Source organism: Pan paniscus, chromosome 8 (assembly GCF_029289425.2).
Source record: "Pan paniscus chromosome 8, NHGRI_mPanPan1-v2.0_pri, whole genome shotgun sequence".
Lineage (NCBI taxonomy): Eukaryota > Metazoa > Chordata > Mammalia > Primates > Hominidae > Pan > Pan paniscus.
Genome location: NC_073257.2, coordinates 127,076,566 through 127,099,562, shown reverse-complemented (window position 1 = coordinate 127,099,562; position 22,997 = coordinate 127,076,566). Strand labels below are relative to the sequence as shown.

At 35.6% G+C, this 22,997-nt stretch overlaps 1 protein-coding gene across 6 annotated transcripts in view; it reads right to left on the bottom strand.

The window, feature by feature from the left end:
* Positions 1 to 22,997, bottom strand: part of ATRNL1 (attractin like 1) — an 857,023-nt gene that overhangs the window by 725,236 nt on the left and 108,790 nt on the right. For all 6 annotated transcript variants that reach the window (XR_008619833.3, XM_034931565.3, XM_034931566.4 and 3 more), the window contains exon 9: positions 5,615 to 5,798. Coding sequence is in view for 5 of the 6 variants with exons in the window: in XM_034931565.3 (XP_034787456.1) it covers positions 5,615 to 5,798 (184 nt within the window). In the remaining variant the exon portion in view is untranslated. The remainder of the gene's footprint in view (positions 1 to 5,614; positions 5,799 to 22,997) is intronic.

Below are 22,997 nucleotides of genomic sequence, written 5' to 3'. Positions count from 1 at the left end.
TTTTCTCAGGGGAAGTAACAGTCCAAAAGAATTCATTTCACCACTGAAAAAGAGTAAGTCCTCAAAACACATTTCCTAGTATCTCAACAAAGTGCCCTATCTATGTAACCATATCTACTAAAAACCGAAACCAGTTCTGAGGTGGTAAAAAATAAATATCAGTCTATACAGTGGATACATAATACTGATACATAATGGACACATAATGGTGACATCATATACAATATAATCCCAGGGTTCTCAACACCCTGTTAGGAACCAGGCAGCAGAGCAGGAGGTGAGTAGCAAGTGAGGAAACACAGCTTCATCTGTCTTTACAGCCATTCCCCATCACTCGCATTACTGCCTGAGCTCCACCTCCTGTCAGATGAGTGGCAACATTAGATTTTCATAGGAGTGCAAACCCTATTGTAAACTGCACATGTTAGGGATCTAGGTTGCATGTCCCTATGAGAATCTAATGCTTGATGATCTGAGGTGGAGCTGAGGTGGTGATGATAGGGCTGGAGAGTGGCTGCAAATACAGATTAATGTTAGCAGAGAGGTTTGAGTGCACAGGGACCATAATAAATCAATTGCTTGCAGACTCATATCAAAACCCTATCAGTGAGTGAGTGGCAAGTGATAATTAAGCTGCATCTGGTAGCAGGCTTTATAGTGGCAAGTGAGATGATGTACTTCAATTTTACAGTCGCATCTGGTAGCAGGCTTGAAGGCAGAATCTAATACTTATTTTAGTCCATGCGGGCACTGCCTGACCCCGCCCCCCCCCCCATTATTTTATTTACCATTTCTGTCCACACCTCTTTCCCACACTGCTCACTTGTTTCAGTTACAGTTTTGGTAAGCCCACAAACAAACCTTAGCCAAACTGAGTAAAAAACAAACATCACTGGAGAGCTTCTTTAAAAAGGGGGAATGATGAGATAGCAGAAGACTCTTAGACTGCCAACAAAAAGAAAGCTGCATTTCAAAAGAAAATACTAAGAGTCTTACTTAAATTACGGGTTCATTACAACAGGTGATTCACATTCTCCAAGTCCACTTATTACAATACGTGGCAACCAGCCATCCAATGAAACCATGAAACCTTCAAAACTGCTTCACCACAAGGAGACCAAGCACCCTGCATTAAAAAACAAGCCTTTGGAGTTTTTCAAAAGAAAAAAAGTGAACACAAAGAGCCGAAGCAATTATTGAAAGCCACCACTTCATCAAATGGGTCTGTACTGAGAGCATCATTCTTAGTAGCTAACAGCATTGCTAAACCTTAGAAGCCCTTTACTATTGATGAAGAGTTGATCCTGCCTATTGCTGAAGACATTTGTAGTCTTTTAGGAGAGACTGCAGTTCAAAAGGTGACATGTGTTCCTCTTTCAGCTAGCACCATAACTAGATGAATTGATGAAATAGCAGAGGATACTGAGGCACAATTATTAGAGACAATTAATAAGTCACCTTGGTAAGCAATCCAGGTTGATGAGTCAACTGATGTTGACAATAAAACAACAATGTTTGTTTTTGTGCAATATATTTTTCAGGAGGATGTGCACGAGGATATGTTATGTGCACATTTCTCTCTCTCTCTTTTATTTTTTTGAGACAGGGTCTCCATCTGTCACCCAGGCTGGAGGACAGTGGCACGATCTCGGCTCACCACAGCCTCCACTTCCCAGGTTCAAGCAATCCTTCCATCTCAGACCAACAAGTAGCTGGGACTACAGGCATGTGCCATCATGTCTGGCTAACTTTTGTATTTTTAGTAGAGATCGGGTTTCACCATGTTAGCCAGGCTTGTCTCAAACTCCTAAGCTCAAGCAATCCACCTGCCTCTGCCTCACAAAGTGCTGGCATCACAGGCATGAGCCACCACGCCCAGACTATTACGTGCACTTTTGTTGACAACCAACACAACAGCGGCAGAAGTATTCAAATCTTTGAATGATTACATATCAGGAAAACTGAATCGGTCATTTTGTGTCAATATATGCACAAATGGAGTATCTGCCATGACTAGGCAGCTTTCTGGTTTTACTGCTTGGGTCAAAGAGGTTGCTTCTGAATGTGAGTCTACTCACTGTGTCATCAATAGAGAAATGCTGGCTAGGCAAAAAATGTCACCTGAACTTAACAATATTTAGCAAGATGTGATGAAAATTATCAACCACATTAAAGTACATGCCCTCAACTCACATCTGTTCACACAGCTCTGTGAGGAGATTGGTGCAAAGCACACATGTCATCCCTTTTTCTTTTTCTTTTTTTTTTGAGATGGAGTCTCACTCTGTCACCCAGACTGGAGTGCAGTGGCGCGATCTCAGCTCACTGCAACCTCCGCCTCCTGGGTTCAAGCACTTCTGCCTCAGCCTCCCGAGTACCTGGGACTACAGGCGCACATCACCATGCCCAGCTAATTTTTGTATTTTTAGTAGAGATGGGGTTTCACCATATTGGCCAGGCTGGTCTCGAACTCCTGACCTCGTGATCTGCCCACCTTGGCCTCCCAAAATGTTGGGATTACAGGCGTGAGCCACTGCACCTGGCCGCATGTCTTCTTTTATACACAGAAGTGAGAGGGCTTTCTAAAGGTGGGTCACTGGTCAGAGTTTTCAACTTACAAGGGCTACTGCAGAGATTTCTTTTAGAAAAACAGTCACCACTGGCAGCACATTTCAGTGACACAGAATGGGTCGCAAAACTTGCTTACTTGTGTGACATATTCAACCTGCTCGAGAAACTCATTCTGTCACTTCAGGAGAGAATAACAACTGCATTCAAGTTGGCAGGTAAAGTGGCTGCATTCAATGCCAAACTGGAATTATGGGGGCGACAAGTAAACTCTCGAATTTCTGACATGTTTCAAACATTAGAAGAGATTTTTTCTCCCAGCACCATCTTTCTCCCAGCTGGTGCATGAACAACTATTACAGCTTACAAAAGAATTTCAGCATTACTTCCCAACTTCAAAAAGACCCCAAACTGGGAAGGAATGGATCTGCCACCCATTTGCGAGTAAGCCAGGTGAATCGACTTTGTCCATGCTAGAAGAGGATCAACTGCATGAGATCGCAAATGACAGTAGCCTTAAAAGTATGTTTAAGACAACTTCAAATCACTATACATTGTGAATTAAAGTCAAGGCAGAATATTCTGAGATTGCCACAAAAGCACCAAAAAGCCTGCTTCTATTTCCAGCATCCTGTCTTCGTGGAGCAGAGTTTTCTGCAGTGACAGCAACCAAAATGAGATTATGGAGTAGACTGAACATAGGCAAAACACTTTTGGTGTCACTGTCTCCCATCACCCCCAGAATGGGACCATCTAGTTCCAGGAAAACAAGCCCAGGATTCTCACTTATTCTACATTATGGTGAGTTGTATAATTGTTTCATTATATATTATAATGTAATAAAAAAATAGAAATAAAGTGCACAATAAATATAATGCACTTCAATCATTCCAAAACCATCTCCCCTCCCTGGGTCCATGGAAAAACTGTCTCCACAAAACCAGTACCTGGTGCCAAAAAGGTTGGGGACCACTGACATAATCCATATATAATAGCAAACTTGACAAATATGCTAAAAAAGATCTAAGCTTAAAGAATACTACAAACTTTAAGGATAATGAAAAAATCAATTAGTGCTCACTGATAACTGTGTGTGTTTAAAGAAATTTAAGACCCATTAAAATATTAAAGCATCATACAACATATTTGTAATGAGGTGCTTAAAATAATTTACAAATTATTTTAGTAAATTGTTTTACATATAAATATCCAGTGCCATTTGTGCACATACTAAAATTGCCAGGGCTGACAATAATATTCATCTAGGCAAAACTTTCACTATGTAAAGTTTTCAGGTAGAAAACCATGGAAAACTTAACAAAATTTTATTCAAGTAGTGAGCAACAACTGAATCTCTCATTTTGACTTTACACAAATAATATCCAATTCTGCTCTCTTATCCATTCACTTTCATTAAGATTCTTCTTACCTGAGCATTGCTATACCCATTATTATTACTGTGAACTATACTGCCTCCTTCATACAGAAGTTATTCTTCCCTTTTGGTATGACACAGCATTGAAAATATATTTTTAGGGCCAGGCACAGTTGCTCACACCTATAATCCCAGCACTTTGGGAGGTCAAGGTGGGTGGATCACCTGAGGTCAGGAGTTCAAGACCAGGCTTACCAACATAGTGAAACCCCATCTGTACTAAAAATAAAAAATTAGCCAGGCATGGTGGTGTGTGCATGTAATCCCAGCTACTCAGGATGCTGAGGCAGGAGAATCACTTGAACTTGGGAGGTGGAGGTGGCAGTGAGCTGAGATCGTGCCACTGCACTCCAGCCTGGGCAATAAGAGTAAAACTCCGTCTCAAATAAATAAATTAAATTAAATTAAATACATGTTTAAAATGTGAAACAGACTGATAGTACCTTCATCACTATACCACAATTCCACTTGCTAACATAGCAAAATGTCAGAGAAAAATTTACAAATATTAAATGTACAGAAGATGCTATTTATGAGTTATACAAAATAAAAATGAATATAAAAATATAAATAATAGAACTACATTTTATTAGACTAAAAATAAGAATTATCAAAATTACCAAAAGAAAAAAGGTGTTATAATTCTATATTTTTTAAAAAAGCAGAAATTAGGATATATGTATGAAAGTGAAGAGGGTAGAACAAATCGTGATTTGATGGAAACCTGTGTATTTCCTTTGATCACATAAAGTAACTTAATGCTAGAAGTTTAAAAGAATGTATACTGTCTTAAAAGAAAAAAAAGTCATTTCCCAGATTTTACAAAGAAAAATTAGTAGAACAAAAATTTTATTTTAAAACTTCTATAACCAAAAAAATCAATAAATGAAAAATTAATTAATAATATTTCAAACATAAAGAGAATATTATGGATATGAGTAGGCAATTCACTAAACAGGAAACAATAGGAAATCAACACATAAGAAGATGTTTACAATACTAATCAGGAAAATGCACATTAAAATACTATTCACACCCATCACCTTGGCAAAAGTAAAAATTCTCACAATTTTCAAGTGTTGGTGAGAACATGAAGGATCAGGGACACATACCCTGTTGGTGGAAGTATATACACATTACCACAGTGACTTGAAAAGCACTTCGGCAACATGTAATAAAGTTGAGGATATAAATACTCTCAGATACAAAAATCTCACTTTTAAGTATGCACCCTAGAGCAACTCTTAAATATGTACATGAAAAGATCAGTGCAAGAAGTGCAGTGTAGCATTGTTTATAACAACAAAAGGTGAAAATTTACCTAAATGCCACAAGCTCTGTATTTCACAGGAAGTTAGATGATGAAACTAAATAAATGCCTTTTAAAATTTACAGATGACAATAAAATGTGAGTGCAAAGAAGAACAAATCCCTGAACAGATGATATCGAAGTCATACTGGTAAACAAAATTACTCATCTGAAATTAAGACGATATCAGCATTTACAATGAATGCATATAAAGTAAGTATTTCTATGTCAGAAACCATTTTAAAGTCAATCATTTACAATAATAATGGCAACATAGAAAATGTGTTATTTTGTGTACTCACCAAGTCTTAGTGTTAACTTCATATTTATAAAGATCATCAACCAATCCATATTTGTTGCCTGGCAATGCTTTATACCCTCCATGAACATAAATGGACTTTGTTATTTCATCATACACACTAGTATGGCCATATCCACCTTGTACAATAGCTCCTTTAGTTTCTGGAACAAGCCAAGTGTTTGATGCTGTAACAGAAAGAAAATACATTATAAATTTCAAGTAGTATTTTAAAATATAACTAATATATCACCAAAAATACCAACAAGTTAATTCTAATGACATATTTTTATGAGTAAACATCGTATATCTAATATTAATTTAATCACGAAACACTTATTAAGTATGTGCCAGGTTAGGTGCTGGGATTGAAGTTGAGTAACACTGGTCTTTCCATAGATGAAGTTAAACTCTGAAATACTAAAAAGAACATTTTGTGTGTTTGCAAGAGAAAAAGGAAAACTTTATTCTTATATTACATAAATAGCTCTGAAAAAAAATTTTAACAAATATTTTGAGAGCCTACTATGTGACAGTTAGTCACTGACATTATAAAGATAAAATGATATGATCCCTACCCTTAGAAATCTAAAATTAATTGAACACATTTTTAGTACTGTGCTGGTCCTTTATTTGTTGGTTATAAGCCCCACTTTCCTTTTTATAAAGTCCTTTGTATTGCAGAGGAAGGCAATTACAGTAGGTAATGGCAGTGCTGGCTTAATAGGTATTCCCTGCTCAGTAGCAAAACTGGTATGTTTAGTTGCTCAGTGGCAAATGTGATCATAGGCTCCAGCCTAGGTATGTAGCACTTCTGGATTTCTGGGTGATCCCTTCCCTTTGGTATCTCTAGTCCTTCTAACACTTTTGTACTAATTTCTGATATTAAAATCCCACTCTGCTTGCTGTATCTACAAGAGATTCATTTCCCAATGCAGTTTCACTAATAAAAACACCAATCATATGCAAGGGATGCTTTTAAGAAATGCATACGAAAAACCCACAATTTCTTGGCCTTAGAAAATTTATTATAAAAAGCAGCTATATAAAAATCTGTCATTTGTTTTTAAATATGCATATAGATCACATCTCCATCATTCCTCTAACCAGCCACCTAAAATGTGGCATCCTAGTCAGCTCATTGAAAATACCCAACTCAACTAATAGAAAATGATAATGCTTAAAAACTCTTTGCATTTACAAAATTCTAAGGTAGTAAAGAAAATGATTCTACAATGATCATAAAAAATAGAAATATCCAAAAAAGTCATCCAAGCCACTGGTACTTAACCTATGTTAAGAAACTTTGCAGAACTCATATGTAACTAACAGGCATTACATTTTGGAGGTAATTTCCAAAAAATGAAGTAAAAGACAACTTATCAGAAATAATTTGATTAATACTCTTTAACCACTTAACTATATATATATAAATTTGAACTAAAAGATTTTCATAGTTTTATTCATTTCCTTTTAATAAAGATAAACTTGATCCTTACCAAAAAATATTGAATTAAGAGGTATAAAATGTAGAAGTTACCCTTTCCCCCAGCCCACTACCTAGAGGTACATTTCACAATTTGTTACATACAGACTATTTTCAAACTACAGTTCTGAATATTTTCGTATACATAAAACACATGTACATGTTTTTTAGATAGATATGTTTATATATATGTGTGTGTGTGTGTGTGTACATATTTGTACTAAAAAATACTATGTTGCAACTACTGTTTCACTTAACAAGACATTTGGGGCATCATTCTGTGTCCCATTTATTACTTTTTTAAGAGCTAAATTTCATTGTGTTAATAATATACAATTTATTTAAATAACTCTACTTTGTTACTCATTTGGGTTTCAATTTGCCCTTAGAAACAATGGTGCAATAAACAACCTTGCAATCAACAGCAGCATCATTCTCTAATAGAGCACAGTTCTCAGTAACTATCTCATTATCTCATTTAATAATAATCTTTGGAGGGTTATATTATTGCTATCTCTTCTTTACAAATTAGGAAATTCAAAGCTAGAAAAATTGAATAACACATCAAAAGTTTAAAAGTTAATAAGTGGAACAAGATAGTGTAGACTGATTTTTCCCTGCTCCCCCCACAGACCTTAGAAACTGTGTAAGAGACAACCAAAGAAAAAATCTAAAGTGTAAAGATGAAGGCAGACTGGCTAGGGACTGGAGAATGTGTGTCTCATGACACTCACTCACCCAACAGAAGAAGGTTACTGAGGCCCAGCACTTCTCAACCCCCATCCTTAGAACAAAAGGTTACTTGGGTAGGCTTATTCCTTAGCCAAACTGAACACGAGTCCAATGGACAAAACCAGATGACCCTGGCAGCCCTAGCAAAAGGGACCTGCCAAATACTACTTACAGTAAATATGCAGGGAAAGCACTCCCCTTCCCCACAAGGCCTAAGACTGCAAAGAGAGATCTCACCACAAGACCTGAATGCAAAACCCAAACTAGGTGACTACCTGCTAAGATAAAAGATTTAAAATAGGACCCAGAGACTCCCACTATGAAACCCAAAATGTAAAGATATGATCAAAAACTCCCTGTCATACCAACAACAAGAAAAATCATGACTTGAATGAGAAGAGACAATCAAGTAATACTAACACTGAGATGAATGGATCAGATGTTAAAATTATCTAAAAAGAATTTTAAAGTAGCCATGATAAAAATACTCCAACATGTAACTATAACTATTTTTAACTTTTATTATAAGTTTTGGGGTACAAGTGCAGGTTTGTTACATCGGTAAATCTATGTCACGGGGGTTTGTTGTATAGATTATTTCATCACCCAAGTATTAAGCCTAGTACCCATTAGTTACTTTCCGGATCCTCTCCCTCCTTCCACAATTCACCTCCAACAGGCCCCAGTGTGCATTTTTTCCCTCTATGTGTCCATGTGTTCTCATCATTTAGCTCCCACTTATAAGTGAGAACCTGCAGTATTTGGTTTTCTGTTCCTGTGTTAATCTGTGAAAGACAATGGCCTGCAGCTCCAACCATGTCCCTGCAAAAGACATTATCTCATTCTTTTTCGTGGCTGCATAATATTCCACGGTGTATATGTACGACATTTTCTTTATTCAGTCTATCATTGATGGGCATTTAGGTTGATTCTTTGCTATTGTGAATAGTGCTGGCAATGAACATACGTGTGCATGTGTCTTTATAATAGAATAATTTATTAATATATTTCTTTGCATATATACCTAGTAATGGGATTGCTGAGTTGAATGGTATTTCCATCTTTAGGTCTTTGAGAAATACCACAGTGTCTTCCACAATGGTTGAACTAACTTACACTCCCACCAACAGTGTATAAGCATTCCTTTTTCTCTGCAACCTCACTACTATTACAAATTATCTTGAAACAAACAAAAATATCACAGCAAAAAAAAAAAAAGTTTAAAAGAAACTACAATAACAAATGAAAACTAATGGGATAGGCTCAATACCGGAGTGGAAATGACAAAGGAAAGAATTGTTAAACTTGAGGACAGAACAATAAAATTTATCAAGAGAGAGGGAGTGGGGCAAGGGGTGAATAACTATTGGGTACTGAGCTCAGTACACCTGTGTGACAAGATCAATCATACTCCAAAGCTCAGCATCATGCAATATAGCCACATATCAAACCTGCATTTAGATTCACTCCCTGAATCTAAAATAAAAGTTAAAATTGGATGGCTGGGTCAAATGGTATTTCTAGTTCTAGATCCCTGAGGAATCGCCACACTGACTTCCACAATGGTTGAACTAGTTTACAGTCCCACCAACAGTGTAAAAGTGTTCCTATTTCTCCACATCCTCTCCAGCACCTGTTGTTTCCTGACTTTTTAATGATTGCCATTCTAACTGGGGTGAGATGATATCTCATAGTGGTTTTGATTTGCATTTCTCTGATGGCCAGTGATGATGAGCATTTTTTCATGTGTTTTTTGGCTGCATAAATGTCTTCTTTTGAGAAGTGCCTGTTCATGTCCTTCGCCCACTTTTTGATGGGGTTGTTTGTTTTTTTCTTGTAAATTTGTTTGAGTTCACTGTAGATTCTGGATATTAGCCCTTTGTCAGATGAGTAGGTTGCGAAAATTTTCTCCCATGTTGTAGGTTGCCTATTCACTCTGATGGTAGTTTCTTTTGCTGTGCAGAAGCTCTTTAGTTTAATTAGATCCCATTTGTCAATTTTGTCTTTTGTTGCCATTGCTTTTGGTGTTTTGGACATGAAGTCCTTGCCCACGCCTATGTCCTGAATGGTAATGCCTAGGTTTTCTTCTAGGGTTTTTATGGTTTTAGGTCTAACGTTTAAATCTTTAATCCATCTTGAATTGATTTTTGTATAAGGTGTAAGGAAGGGATCCAGTTTCAGCTTTCTACATATGGCTAGCCAGTTTTCCCAGCACCATTTATTAAATAGGGAATCCTTTCCCCATTGCTTGTTTTTCTCAGGTTTGTCAAAGATCAGATAGTTGTAGGTAAGCGGCGTTATTTCTGAGGGCTCTGTTCTGTTCCATTGATCTATATTTCTGTTTTGGTACCAGTACCATGCTGTTTTGGTTACTGTAGCCTTGTAGTATAGTTTGAAGTCAGGTAGTGTGATGCCTCCAGCTTTGTTCTTTTGGCTTAGGATTGACTTGGCGATGCGGGCTCTCTTTTGGTTCCATATGAACTTTGAAGTAGTTTTTTCCAATTCTGTGAAGAAAGTCATTGGTAGCTTGATGGGGATGGCATTGAATCTGTAAATTACCTTGGGCAGTATGGCCATTTTCACGATATTGATTCTTCCTACCCATGAGCAAGGAATGTTCTTCCATTTGTTTGTATCCTCTTTTATTTCCTTGAGCAGTGGTTTGTAGTTCTCCTTGAAGAGGTGCTTCACATCCCTTGTAAGTTGGATTCCTAGGTATTTTATTCTCTTTGAAGCAATTGTGAATGGGAGTTCACTCATGATTTGGCTCTCTGTTTGTCTGTTGTTGGTGTATAAGAATGCTTGTGATTTTTGTACATTGATTTTGTATCCTGAGACTTTGCTGAAGTTGCTTATCAGCTTAAGGAGATTTTGGGCTGAGACGATGGGGTTTTCTAGATAAACAATCATGTCGTCTGCAAACAGGGACAATTTGACTTCCTCTTTTCCTAATTGAATACCCTTTATTTCCTTCTCCTGCCTGATTGCCCTGGCCAGAACTTCCAACACTATGTTGAATAGGAGCGGTGAGAGAGGGCATCCCTGTCTTGTGCCAGTTTTCAAAGGGAATGCTTCCAGTTTTTGCCCATTCAGTATGATATTGGCTGTGGGTTTGTCATAGATAGCTCTTATTATTTTGAAATATGTCCCATCAATACCTAATTTATTGAGAGTTTTTAGCATGAAGGGTTGTTGAATTTTGTCAAAGGCTTTTTCTGCATCTATTGAGATAATCATGTGGTTTTTGTCTTTGGCTCTGTTTATATGCTGGATTACATTTATTGATTTGCGTATGTTGAACCAGCCTTGCATCCCAGGGATGAAGCCCACTTGATCATGGTGGATAAGCTTTTTGATGTGCTGCTGGATTCGGTTTGCCAGTATTTTATTGAGGATTTTTGCATCAATGTTCATCAAGGATATTGGTCTAAAATTATCTTTTTTGGTTGTGTCTCTGCCAGGCTTTGGTATCAGAATGATGCTGGCCTCATAAAATGAGTTAGGGAGGATTCCCTCTTTTTCTATTCATTGGAATAGTTTCAGAAGGAATGGTACCAGTTCCTCCTTGTACCTCTGGTAGAATTCGGCTGTGAATCCATCTGGTCCTGGACTCTTTTTGGTTGGTAAACTATTGATTATTGCCACAATTTCAGCTCCTGTTATTGGTCTATTCAGAGATTCAACTTCTTCCTGGTTTAGTCTTGGGAGAGTGTATGTGTCGAGGAATGTATCCATTTCTTGTAGATTTTCTAGTTTATTTGCCTAGAGGTGTTTGTAGTATTCTCTGATGGTAGTTTGTATTTCTGTGGGATCGGTGGTGATATCCCCTTTATCATTTTTTATTGCGTCTATTTGATTCTTCTCTCTTTTTTTCTTTATTAGTCTTGCTAGCGGTCTATCAATTTTGCTGATCCTTTCAAAAAACCAGCTCCTGGATTCATTAATTTTTTGAAGGGTTTTTTGTGTCTCTATTTCCTTCAGTTCTGCTCTGATTTTAGTTATTTCTTGCCTTCTGCTAGCTTTTGAATGTGTTTGCTCTTGCTTTTCTAGTTCTTTTAATTGTGATGTTAGGGTGTCAATTTTGGATCTTTCCTGCTTTCTCTTGTGGGCATTTAGTGCTATAAATTTCCCTCTGCACACTGCTTTGAATGCGTCCCAGAGATTGTGGTATGTTGTGTCTTTGTTCTCGTTGGTTTCAAAGAACATCTTTATTTCTGCCTTCATTTCGTTATGTACCCAGCAGTCATTCAGGAGCAGGTTGTTCAGTTTCCATGTAGTTGAGCGGCTTTGCCATCCCATTACTGGGTATATACCCAAATGACTATAAATCATGCTGCTATAAAGACACATGCACACGTATGTTTATTGCCGCATTATTCACAATAGCAAAGACTTGGAACCAACCCAAATGTCCAACAATGATAGACTGGATTAAGAAAATGTGGCACATATACACCATGGAATACTATGCAGCCATAAAAAATGATGAGTTCATATCCTTTGTAGGAACATGGATGAAATTGGAAACCATCATTCTCAGTAAACTATCGCAAGAACAAAAAACCAAACACCGCATATTCTCACTCATAGGTGGGAATTGAACAATGAGATCACATGGACACAGGAAGGGGAATATCATACTCTGGGGACTGTGGTGGGGAGGGGGGAGGGGGGAGGGATAGCATTGGGAGATATACCTAATGCTAGATGACGAGTTAGTGGGTGCAGCGCACCAGCATGGCACATGTATACATATGTAACTAACCTGCACAATGTGCACATGTACCCTAAAACTTAAAGTATAATAAAAAATAAATAAATAAATAAATAAATAAAAAATAAAAAAAATAAAAAAACAAAAAAAACAAAAGTTAAAATTATAAAAATAAACAAAAAATTAAAAATAAAAATAAATAAATAAAATTTATCCAATATGAAAAATAGAGAAAACAGTGAACAGAGTCTCAGAGACCCTTAGGACAATAACAAATGATCCAACATTTGTAGCACCATAATCCCAAAAGTAGAAGAAAAAGAAATGGGGCTTACAGAGTTTTTAAACTCATAGGTGGGAATTGAACGATGAGAACACGTAGACACAGGAAGGGGAACATCACACACCAGGGACTGTTGTGGGTGAGGGGAGGGGGGAGGGATAGCATTAGGAGATATAACTAATGTTAAATGATGAGTTAATGGGTGCAGCACACCAACATGGCACATGTATACATATGTAACAAACCTGCACATTGTGCACATGTACCCTAAAACTTAAAGTATAATAAAAAAAAAAGAAATGATGGCCAAATACTTCCAAATTTTGTAAAAGACATAAACCTACAGATTTAAGAAACTAAGTAAATCTTAAATAGGTTAAACCCAAAGATATCCATACCAAGACACCTCATAATTAAACTTCTAAAAACTAAAGACAAGGAAAAAAACCTTGAAAGCAGCCAGAGTGAAATGACAAATTACCTAGAAAAACAATAATTTTAATAATAATGGACTTCTCATCTGAAACCATGGAGGTCCAAAAGAAGTAGCACAACTGTTTTCAAATGCTGGAGAGAAAAAGAACTGTAAAGTATGAATTGTACCTCCAGTGAAACTATCCTTCAGGAATTAAGAAGGAAAAAATTCTTAAATTTAAAAAAAATAAAAGAATTTGTCATTAGCAGGTCTCTCTTTAAATAATGGTTAAAGGAACTTCTTCAAACAGAAAGATAAAGGAAGGAAGCTTGGAGCATCAGAAAAGAAGTCAGGACAACAAATAGAGCAGAAACATGAATACAAACAACAGATTATCCTTCTCATGAATGTTTATAAATAATATATGATGATGGAAAAAAATTATAACACCATCCGATACTCAAGATAATGATATTTATAAGTGAGAAAAGTAAAGGTAAAGTGACGTAAATGAAAGCAAGGTTTCCACATCTCACCTGAGGTGGTAAATTACTGATGCCAGTAGACTGTGATAAGTCAAATATATATATTTTAACACACAGACCAACCACTAAGAAAATTATACAGAAGATACTATCAAAATTATACAAAGAGATACTATTAAGAACACTATATAAGTGCATCAAAAAGGAATCCTAAAAATTATTCACATAACCCACAGGAAGCAAGTAAAGAGAAAAAGAGGCACAAGAAAAGGAAAAAAACAGAAAACAAATAATAAAACTGCAGACTTAGTCACTAATATATCAAAATTACCTTAAATGTAAATGATCCATATATAAAACATTCTTGGAATCACAAAATTATAAAATGGAGAACAAACTGGTGGTTGTGAGGAGCCAGGGTAGAAAGGAGGTATGTGTGGTTAAAGGGGCAATGAGAAGGATCTTTGGGGTGAAGCACTATTCTGTATCTTAACTGTGGTGGGAGATATATCAACATGTGTGATAAAACTGCACAGAATGAAATAGGCACACACACACACAAACGAATACAAATAAAACTGGGAATATCTAAGTAAGATCATAGGATTATATCCATGTCAGTATCTAGACTTAGGATGTTACACATTTGTGCAAGATGTTTCTATGAGAGAAAACTGTGTAAAGGGTATACAGAATCACTCTCATTATTTCTTACAATTATATACCTGTAACTACATTTATCTCAAAATAAAAAGTTTATTTTAAAAATATAATGTTTACTACTAGTGATCAGCTACCAGTAATCAGCATAATTCATTATGAAATACAGTATTTCACTTAACTACTTGATAAACTTTTTTAAAAAAACTTTGGAATTGTAAGAGCGAAGACACAGGTCTAACACCAAAATGTGCGTTCTTGTACTACCTCAATGTTTCTCTAGGTTCAGTCACTAGCAGTTCAGGCAAGGAATTCATAAGTGGTATAGTAGTTTCAGATGAAAAATTAAAAGGAAACAATTGTCTTCCCACACAGGAGACAAATTTGAAAAGCAAGATTAATTTGAGTCACATTCTCATTATATTCTTCTTATGTTTTGCATTTGGAAATGTATATATGCTCTAAGGAACCAACTGGTCTCAATAAACATGCAAGATAACAACATACAGATCACCTCATAAAACATATGTTCTTATCCTCTGTTGTTATTTGCATATGCGTGAATTTTTTTTCAATTTGGTAGTGTGCTTTATCATATTCTCAATTTATAAAAAAGTAAACCACTGGTTCAAAAGTAGGTCATTAATGAGAAAAGACAGTGGTGAAAACAGATGCATGAATACATGAACTAACTCAGGATAATACTGCAAAAGTAAATAGCAAAAATGACTCAAATATACCAAGAGTTCTTCATTAGGCCATGATGGAGTAATTTAGAAAACATTTCCTGCTACAAACAACTCAGAAACCAGAAAAAAAAAAAACATAAAAAATGCTTTATGGTACTACTAGATACCAAGCAGCATTACACTGTGATCCTGTGACAGCATAGGACTATGACTCTAAAAGAAACAGAAACAAGTGTAGGCTCTATGATTGCCAGAGCATACTGCTTGTAGGCAATACCCTGGCCATGACACAAGATGTAGGAAGTAAAGAGAAAGAAATAAACTTTTTAGTGTGAAATAAATATTTCTCTTTCTTTAAAGAGAAATAAATATTTTACTTCTGCTTGTTATCCAACATCTGTGAAGCATTTTTCATATATTTTTTCTGGTTTTTGAGTTGTTTATGGCAGGAAATGCTTTCCAAATTACTCCATCATGACCTAATGAAGAACTCTTGTTATATTTGAGTCATTTTTATTTTTTACTTTTATAGTAGTTTTTGCTTTCGTAGTATTTTAAGTGAAATACTATATTTCATAATGAATTACCCTGATTACTTGTAAGGTGAACAGAAACTCAGTGAGATCCCAAATAGAGTGGTGATCTCACTAACTTGAGAAAACAAAGTTTAGAGTTTAAAGAAATCACGTACCCTAGAACTTAAAGTATAATAATAAAAAAAAGAAAGAAATCAAACCAGCTTGCACACACACAAAACGCAGAGATGTGCAGAAAAGTCCCACATGTCTTTAGCTGAGTACCGATCTGCATGTGCAAAACGGGAAAACTACTTAAGGCTATGGAAAGGACCAAGAAAAAACTAGTAAACACCTCTTGAGTCTTACACAGCACTGGGAACAGTTTGTGCTCCAAGCAACAATAGAAAAATGGCCTCGTACTACAGGAGGCATTAGGTAGAGTCCTGAGAAGAGATGTAGTACCAAAATAAATGAGCAATAAACTGAAAGTTGCTCTGGATCCACTCTAACAAGACTAAGGAGCAAACTCCCAGAATGTTCAAACTGGTAAAAGGCAATTTAACTGTGTGTCAGCACAAAGTCCAACACCCCTTAAAGGAATACAACAAAATCTAATAGCCAACAAGTTTAAAATATACATGCCTAAAACATGAAAAAATTAACAAGTATAGAAGGCAAAGAAAATATAATTCATAACAAAAAGAAAATCATCCAATAGAAAGAGACCCAGAAATAAAACAAAACATAGAAGTGGTAGAACAGAATGTTTTAAAAAATGATTGGAAATATACTCAAATATGTTTAATAATGTTGCAGAAAACATGAATATGATAAAGAGTAATAGCAAAAATTTTAGAAACTAAAACAGAATGCCTATAAATGAAATAGAATGCCTATAAAGGAATGCCTCAAATGAAAAATACATTTAACAGAATTAGCACAAGATTAGAGATTACAGAAGAACAGTGAACTTATAAAGAAATAGAAACTGTCCAAAATGAAGCACATAAATGAAAAAGATCGAAAAACCTGGATAACAATATCAAGCAGCCTAATCTAGAGTGATAAGAGTTTGAGATATGTGATAGTGATGTGGTGGACAGAAATATTATTTGAAGAAATAATTTCCAAAATTTAACAAAATCTGTAATTCCACAAAACTGAGAAAGGCAACAAAATACATACAGGATCGGGATGGGGGGGTGGGAAATATAAAGAAACTCACACCAAGAATTTCATGAAGTTATGAAGACAAAAAAGCAGAAGAACAAAGATAAGAATGACAGCTGTCTTTTCATCAGAAACCACTTGCAAGTCAGAGGACAGTGGAGTCATATTTTTAAGCTAGCAAAATGTTGGGGGGGGGGGGGGCAAGGGGAGGAACTGCCAACCCATAATTCTATGTTAAAAACAAAGGAAAACTATCAAAATAGAATTCTACACTCAGCAAATTTTTTTTCAAAAATGAAAGTGAAACAAAAATTTCCAGACTAAAAGAAAAAAAAATCAGAGATTTGCCCTACAGGAGATGACAACAAAATTCCTTGGGCTGAATGAAAATTATACCTGCTATTGCCAACAGACATATGAAAAAATGCTTATCCTCACTGGTCATCAGAGAAGTGCAAATCAAAACCACAATGAGATACCATCTCATGCCAGTTAGAACGGCGATCATTAAAAAGTCAGGAAACAACAGATGCTGGAGAGGATGTGGAGAAATAGGAATGCTTTTACACTGCTGGTGGGATTGTAAATTAGTTCAACCATTGTGGAAGACAGGGTGGTGATTCCTCAAGGATCTAGAACTAGAAATACCATTTGACCCAGCCATCCCATTACTCGGTATATACCCAAAGGATTATAAATCATGCTACTATAAAGACACATGCACATGTATGTTTATTGCGGCACTATTCACAATAGCAAAGACTCGGAACAAACCCAAATGTCCATCAATGATAGACTGGATTAAGAAAATGTGGCACATATACACCATGGAATACTAGCCAGCCATAAAAAAGGATGAGTTCATGTCCTTTGCAGGGACATGGATGAAGCTGGAAACCATCATTCTCAGCAAACTATCATAAGGACAGAAAACCAAACACCGCATGTTCTCACTCATAGGTGGGAGTTAAACAATGAGAACACATGGACACAGGGTGGGGAACATCACACACACTGGGACCTGTTGGGGGGTGAGGGGCTGGAGAAGGGATATCATTAGGAGAAATACCTAATGTAAATGACGAGTTGATGGGTGCAGCAAACCAACATGGTGCATGTATACCTATGTAACAAACCTGCACGTTGTGCACATGTACCCTAGAACTTAAAGTATAATTTAAAAAAAGAATATTATACAGAATTTGGATTTATACAGATGAATAAAGAGAATAGGAGAAAGTTAATATGTGGATAAATATAAATCATCTATCATTTTTATCTCTCTAAAATGATAATTTACTGTTAAAAACAAACACTAGAACAATTTATTGTGTTCTTTATAACCTATATAGATATGATATTAGCTCAAGAGAAACAATTTAAAAAATCAGGTATACTACTTAAAGGTTCTGACACTATATATGAACTGATATAACATAATTAAAGGTAGAATGTGATAAGCTAAAGATGTATATTGTAAATAATACAGCAACCATTTGAAAAAACAAAACAAAAAGATGTAGTTAATAATAGTCCTAAAGATTCAGGAACCTGAGCAAATCACAAACAAGGTATTTTCAAAAAAATCCACACCAAGCATGGAACAATTAAACTGTTGAAAAATAAAAATGAAGAAATCATCTTGGAAGCTGCTACAGAAAAATAACAAATTATATAAGGGAACAACAATTTAAATGACTATGGTTTTATCATAAGAAACCATAAAGGCCAGAAAGAAGTGGCCCAACATTTTTTAAGTGCTAATAATTATAACTCGGGATTCTATATGCAACAGAAATATCCTACACGGATAACTGTGAAATAAAGACGTTCTCAGATGCAGAAAAACTAAGATAATCTATACAGTCAGTGGAGCTGCTCCAAAAGAAATGCTAAATGAGGCTCTTCAGATGAAGGGATATGAAGCAGAAGGCAACTTCGAATGAGGAAATAACAATAGATATGGTAAATTTCTGGGTAAATGCAATACACTGTTCTTCTTTTTTTGAGTTCTTTAAAGTATGCTTGGTGGTTGAAAGCAAAAATATTTACATGGCCTTATGGGATTTTCAATGTTTGTAGATGAAATATACAAGAAATGGTAGCATATGAAAGGAGAAGGTAAAGGTACCTGTAATGGGGTAAGGTTTCCGCATTCCAAACCATGTGACAAAATATTGATTCTTAGTACACTCTAAAAAGTATTACTTTTTAATTTATGGAGCAATCACTTAAAAATTACAAAGATATAATAGTAAATATCACATTAAGATAAGATTAAAATGGAATACTAAAAAATGTTCAAATAATCCAAATGAATACAGGAAAAAGGAAACAAGAATAAAAAACAGGAAACACAAAGAACTGAATAATAAAATAGTAGACCTAAGTTTAAATATATCAACAATTACACTCAAGAAGTTAATAATGGAGAAAAATAAAATCGTAAGAGGAAAAAGAAACTAGTAGAATAATTAGAGGGCAAAAATCAAAACAGCATGATTAAATCCAAGCATATTGATAATTACATTAAATATAAATCGTCTAAAACTGTCAATTAGAAGGCAACATCTGCCACATTGAAAAAAAATAGGCAAAGTCCTATCAGCTATCAAAGAGACTAAAATGTATGAAAGTATAAAACTCACTAGTAAAAGTAAGGACACAATTCAAAATATTCTAATACTGTAATGGTGGTGTGTGAATCACTGTTATCTGTAGTATAAAGGTTAATAGACAAAAGTGTCAAAAATAATAGCTACAATAATTTGCTAAGGAATATACAATAAAATATATAAATCGTCACACCAAAAACATAAAATGTGAGGGGTAGAGTTGGCATAAAAGTGTATAGTTATTTTATGTGATCTAAGTTAAGATGTTATCAGCTTAAAAGAGTGTTACAACTATAAGATTGAAACACTAATCAAAAGTTTTTGAATCATTAATCAAAAACCTCCCAACAAAGAAAGCCCAGGAACAAATGAGCTTCGCTAATGAATTCTGCCAAATATCTAAAGAAGAATTAACAACAATCCTTTTCAAACTTTTCCACAAAATAGAAGAGGGAACACATCCAAAATTATTTCTCAAGGCCAGCATTATCCTAATACCAAAGCCAGACAATGACATTATATAAAAGCCAATATTCCTGATAAATATAGAAGGAAAAATATTCAACAAAATACTAGCAAATAAAAATCAAGATCACAGTAAAAGAATAATTCACTGTGATAAAATGGGATATATCCCAAAGAAGCAATGATGGGTTAATATGAAAAAATCAATTAATGTGATACACCACATTAACAGAATGAAGGACAATAATTCTATTATCATCTCAATAGATGCAGAAAAAGCATTTGATAGAATTCAACATATTTTCATGATAAAAACTCTCAGCAAAATAGCTATCAAAGGAATGTACTTCAACATAATAAAAGCCATATATGACAAGTCCACATCCAACACTACAGTGGTGAAAAGTTGAAGGCTTTTCCTCTAATATTAAGAACAGGACAAGGATGCTCATTCCCACCACTTCTATTCAACATAATACAAGAAGCCCTAGCCAGAGGAATTAGGCAAAAGAAAAAAATGAAAGACATCCAAATTGGAAAGAAGTGTTGCCTCTGTTTGCAGATCACATGATGTTATATGTAAAAAACTCTAAAGTCTCCACCAAAAAACTGTAAAAAAAAAATTAAAAAATTCCGTAAACTTGCAGGACATGAATAAACGTACAAAAATCAGTAGCATTTTTATATGCTAACAATGAAACTATCTGAAAAAGAAACCAAAAAAGATCCCCTTAGAACATTAAAAACTAAAATAAAATACTCAAAAATAAGCAAGGATTATATCTCCAAGATATAATCTACCAATAAGACTATATATTCTTTACTTGATTATGTCTATATTTTTAAATTTAGAAATACAGTAATTTCAACCATAAGATAAATTTTAAAGTTGACCCAATCTAGGCCAGGTGCGGTGGCTCATTCCTGTAAGCCCAGCATTTTGGGAGGCCAAGACAGGAGGATCACTTGAGGCCAGGAGTTCAAGAGCAGCCTAGCCAACATAGTGAAACCCTGTCTCTACTAAAAATACAAAAAAAAAAAAAAAAATAGCCGGGCATGGTGGTGCACTTCTGCAGTCCCAGCTACTCAGGAGGCTGAGGCACAAGAATCGTTTGACTTCAGGAGGCACAGGTTGCAGTGAGCCAAGAGCATGCCACTACACTCCAGCCTGGGTGACAGAGCAAGACTCCATCTCAAAAAAAAAAAAAAAAAAAAAGGTGGCCCTAGATCTAGTTTTAAACTTTTAAGAATCCTAAGAGGCTCAAAAGTAAACTAAATGCTCAAGAAGAGTGCATTTTGTACTTTATCATGTACCAAGAAATGACCAGCTCATGGGCTTATTTCCTAGCTTGACTTTCCATAAACATTCAGTTAGACAGTTAAGACATGAGGGGGCTATTATTTACTGTGAACCTGACATAGGGTCTGTTTTTTCTCTAAGAAGTCATTGTAGATGTCTTCAAAAGATTCCCTTCAACAGCTTATATGGCAAACACCAATCTCTATTACTGCTCTAGGTTTGAAGTTTCGCTTGTTTACATTTGTTGGTGGAGTATTACCACTTTTTTGAAAACTTTTATACTTGCAGATGGCCATAATAAAAGAAATTCATCGTTGTTAGGGCTTTTGAACCCTGCTTCTGGTTGTAATAACAAAGTAGCTGTATATTAAAATACAATCATTTCATACTTCCACAATGACCAAGCTATTCTCTTATTCCAATAAACGATCCCACAGAAATACAAACTACCATGAGAGAATACTACAAACACCTCTACACAAATAAACTAGAAAATCTAGAAGAAATTGATAAATTCCTCGACACATACACTCTCCCAAGACTAAACCAGGAAGAAGTTGAATTTCTGAATAGACCAATAACTGGCTCTGAAATTGTGGCAATAATCAATAGCTTACCAACCAAAAAGAGTCCAGGACCAGATGGATTCACAGCCGAATTCTACCAGAGGTATAAGGAGGAACTGGTACCATTCCTTCTGAAACTATTCCAATCAATAGAAAAAGAGAGAATCCTCCCTAACTCATTTTATGAGGCCAGCATCATCCTGATACCAAAGCCGGGCAGAGACACAACCAAAAAAGAGAATTTTAGACCAATATCCTTGATGAACATTGATGCAAAAATCCTCAATAAAATACTGGCAAACCGAATCCAGCAGCACATCAAAAAGCTTATCCACCATGATCAAATGGGCTTCATCCCTGGGATGCAAGGTTGGTTCAATATATGCAAATCAATAAATGTAATCCATCATGTAAACAGAACCAAAGACAAAAACCACATGATTATCTCAACAGATGCAGAAAAGGCCTTTGACAAAATTCAACAATCCTTCATGCTAAAAACTCTCAATAAATTAGGTATTGATGGGACGTATCTCAAAATAATAAGAGCTATCTATGACAAACCCACAGCCAATATCATACTGAATGGGCAAAACCTGGAAGCATTCCCTTTGAAAACTGGCACAAGACAGGGATGCCCTCTCTCACCACTCCTATTCAACATAGTGTTGGAAGTTCTGGCCAGGGCAATCAAGCAAGAGAAAGAAAAAAAGGGTATTCAATTAGGAAATGAGGAAGTCAAATTGTCCCTGTTTGCAGATGACATGATTGTATATCTAGAAAACCCCATTGTCTCAGCCCAATATCTCCTTAAGCTGATAAGCAACTTCAGCAAAGTCTCAGGATACAAAATCAATGTACAAAAATCACAAGCATTCTTATACACCAATAACAGACAAACAGAGAGCCAAATCATGAGTGAACTCCCATTCACAATTGCTTCAAAGAGAATAAAATACTTAGGAATCCAACTTACAAGGGATGTGAAGGACCTCTTCAAGGAGAACTACAAACCACTGCTCAATGAAATAAAAGAGGATACAAACAAATGGAAGAATATTTCATGCTCATGGGTAGGAAGAATCAATATCGTGAAAATGGCCATACTGCCCAAGGTAATTTATAGATTCAATTCCATCCCCATCAAGCTACCAATGACTTTCTTCACAGAATTGGAAAAAACTACTTTAAAGTTCATATGGAACCAAAAAAGAGCCCGCATCACCAAGTCAATCCTAAGCCAAAAGAACAAAGCTGGAGGCATCACGCTACCTGACTTCAAACTATAC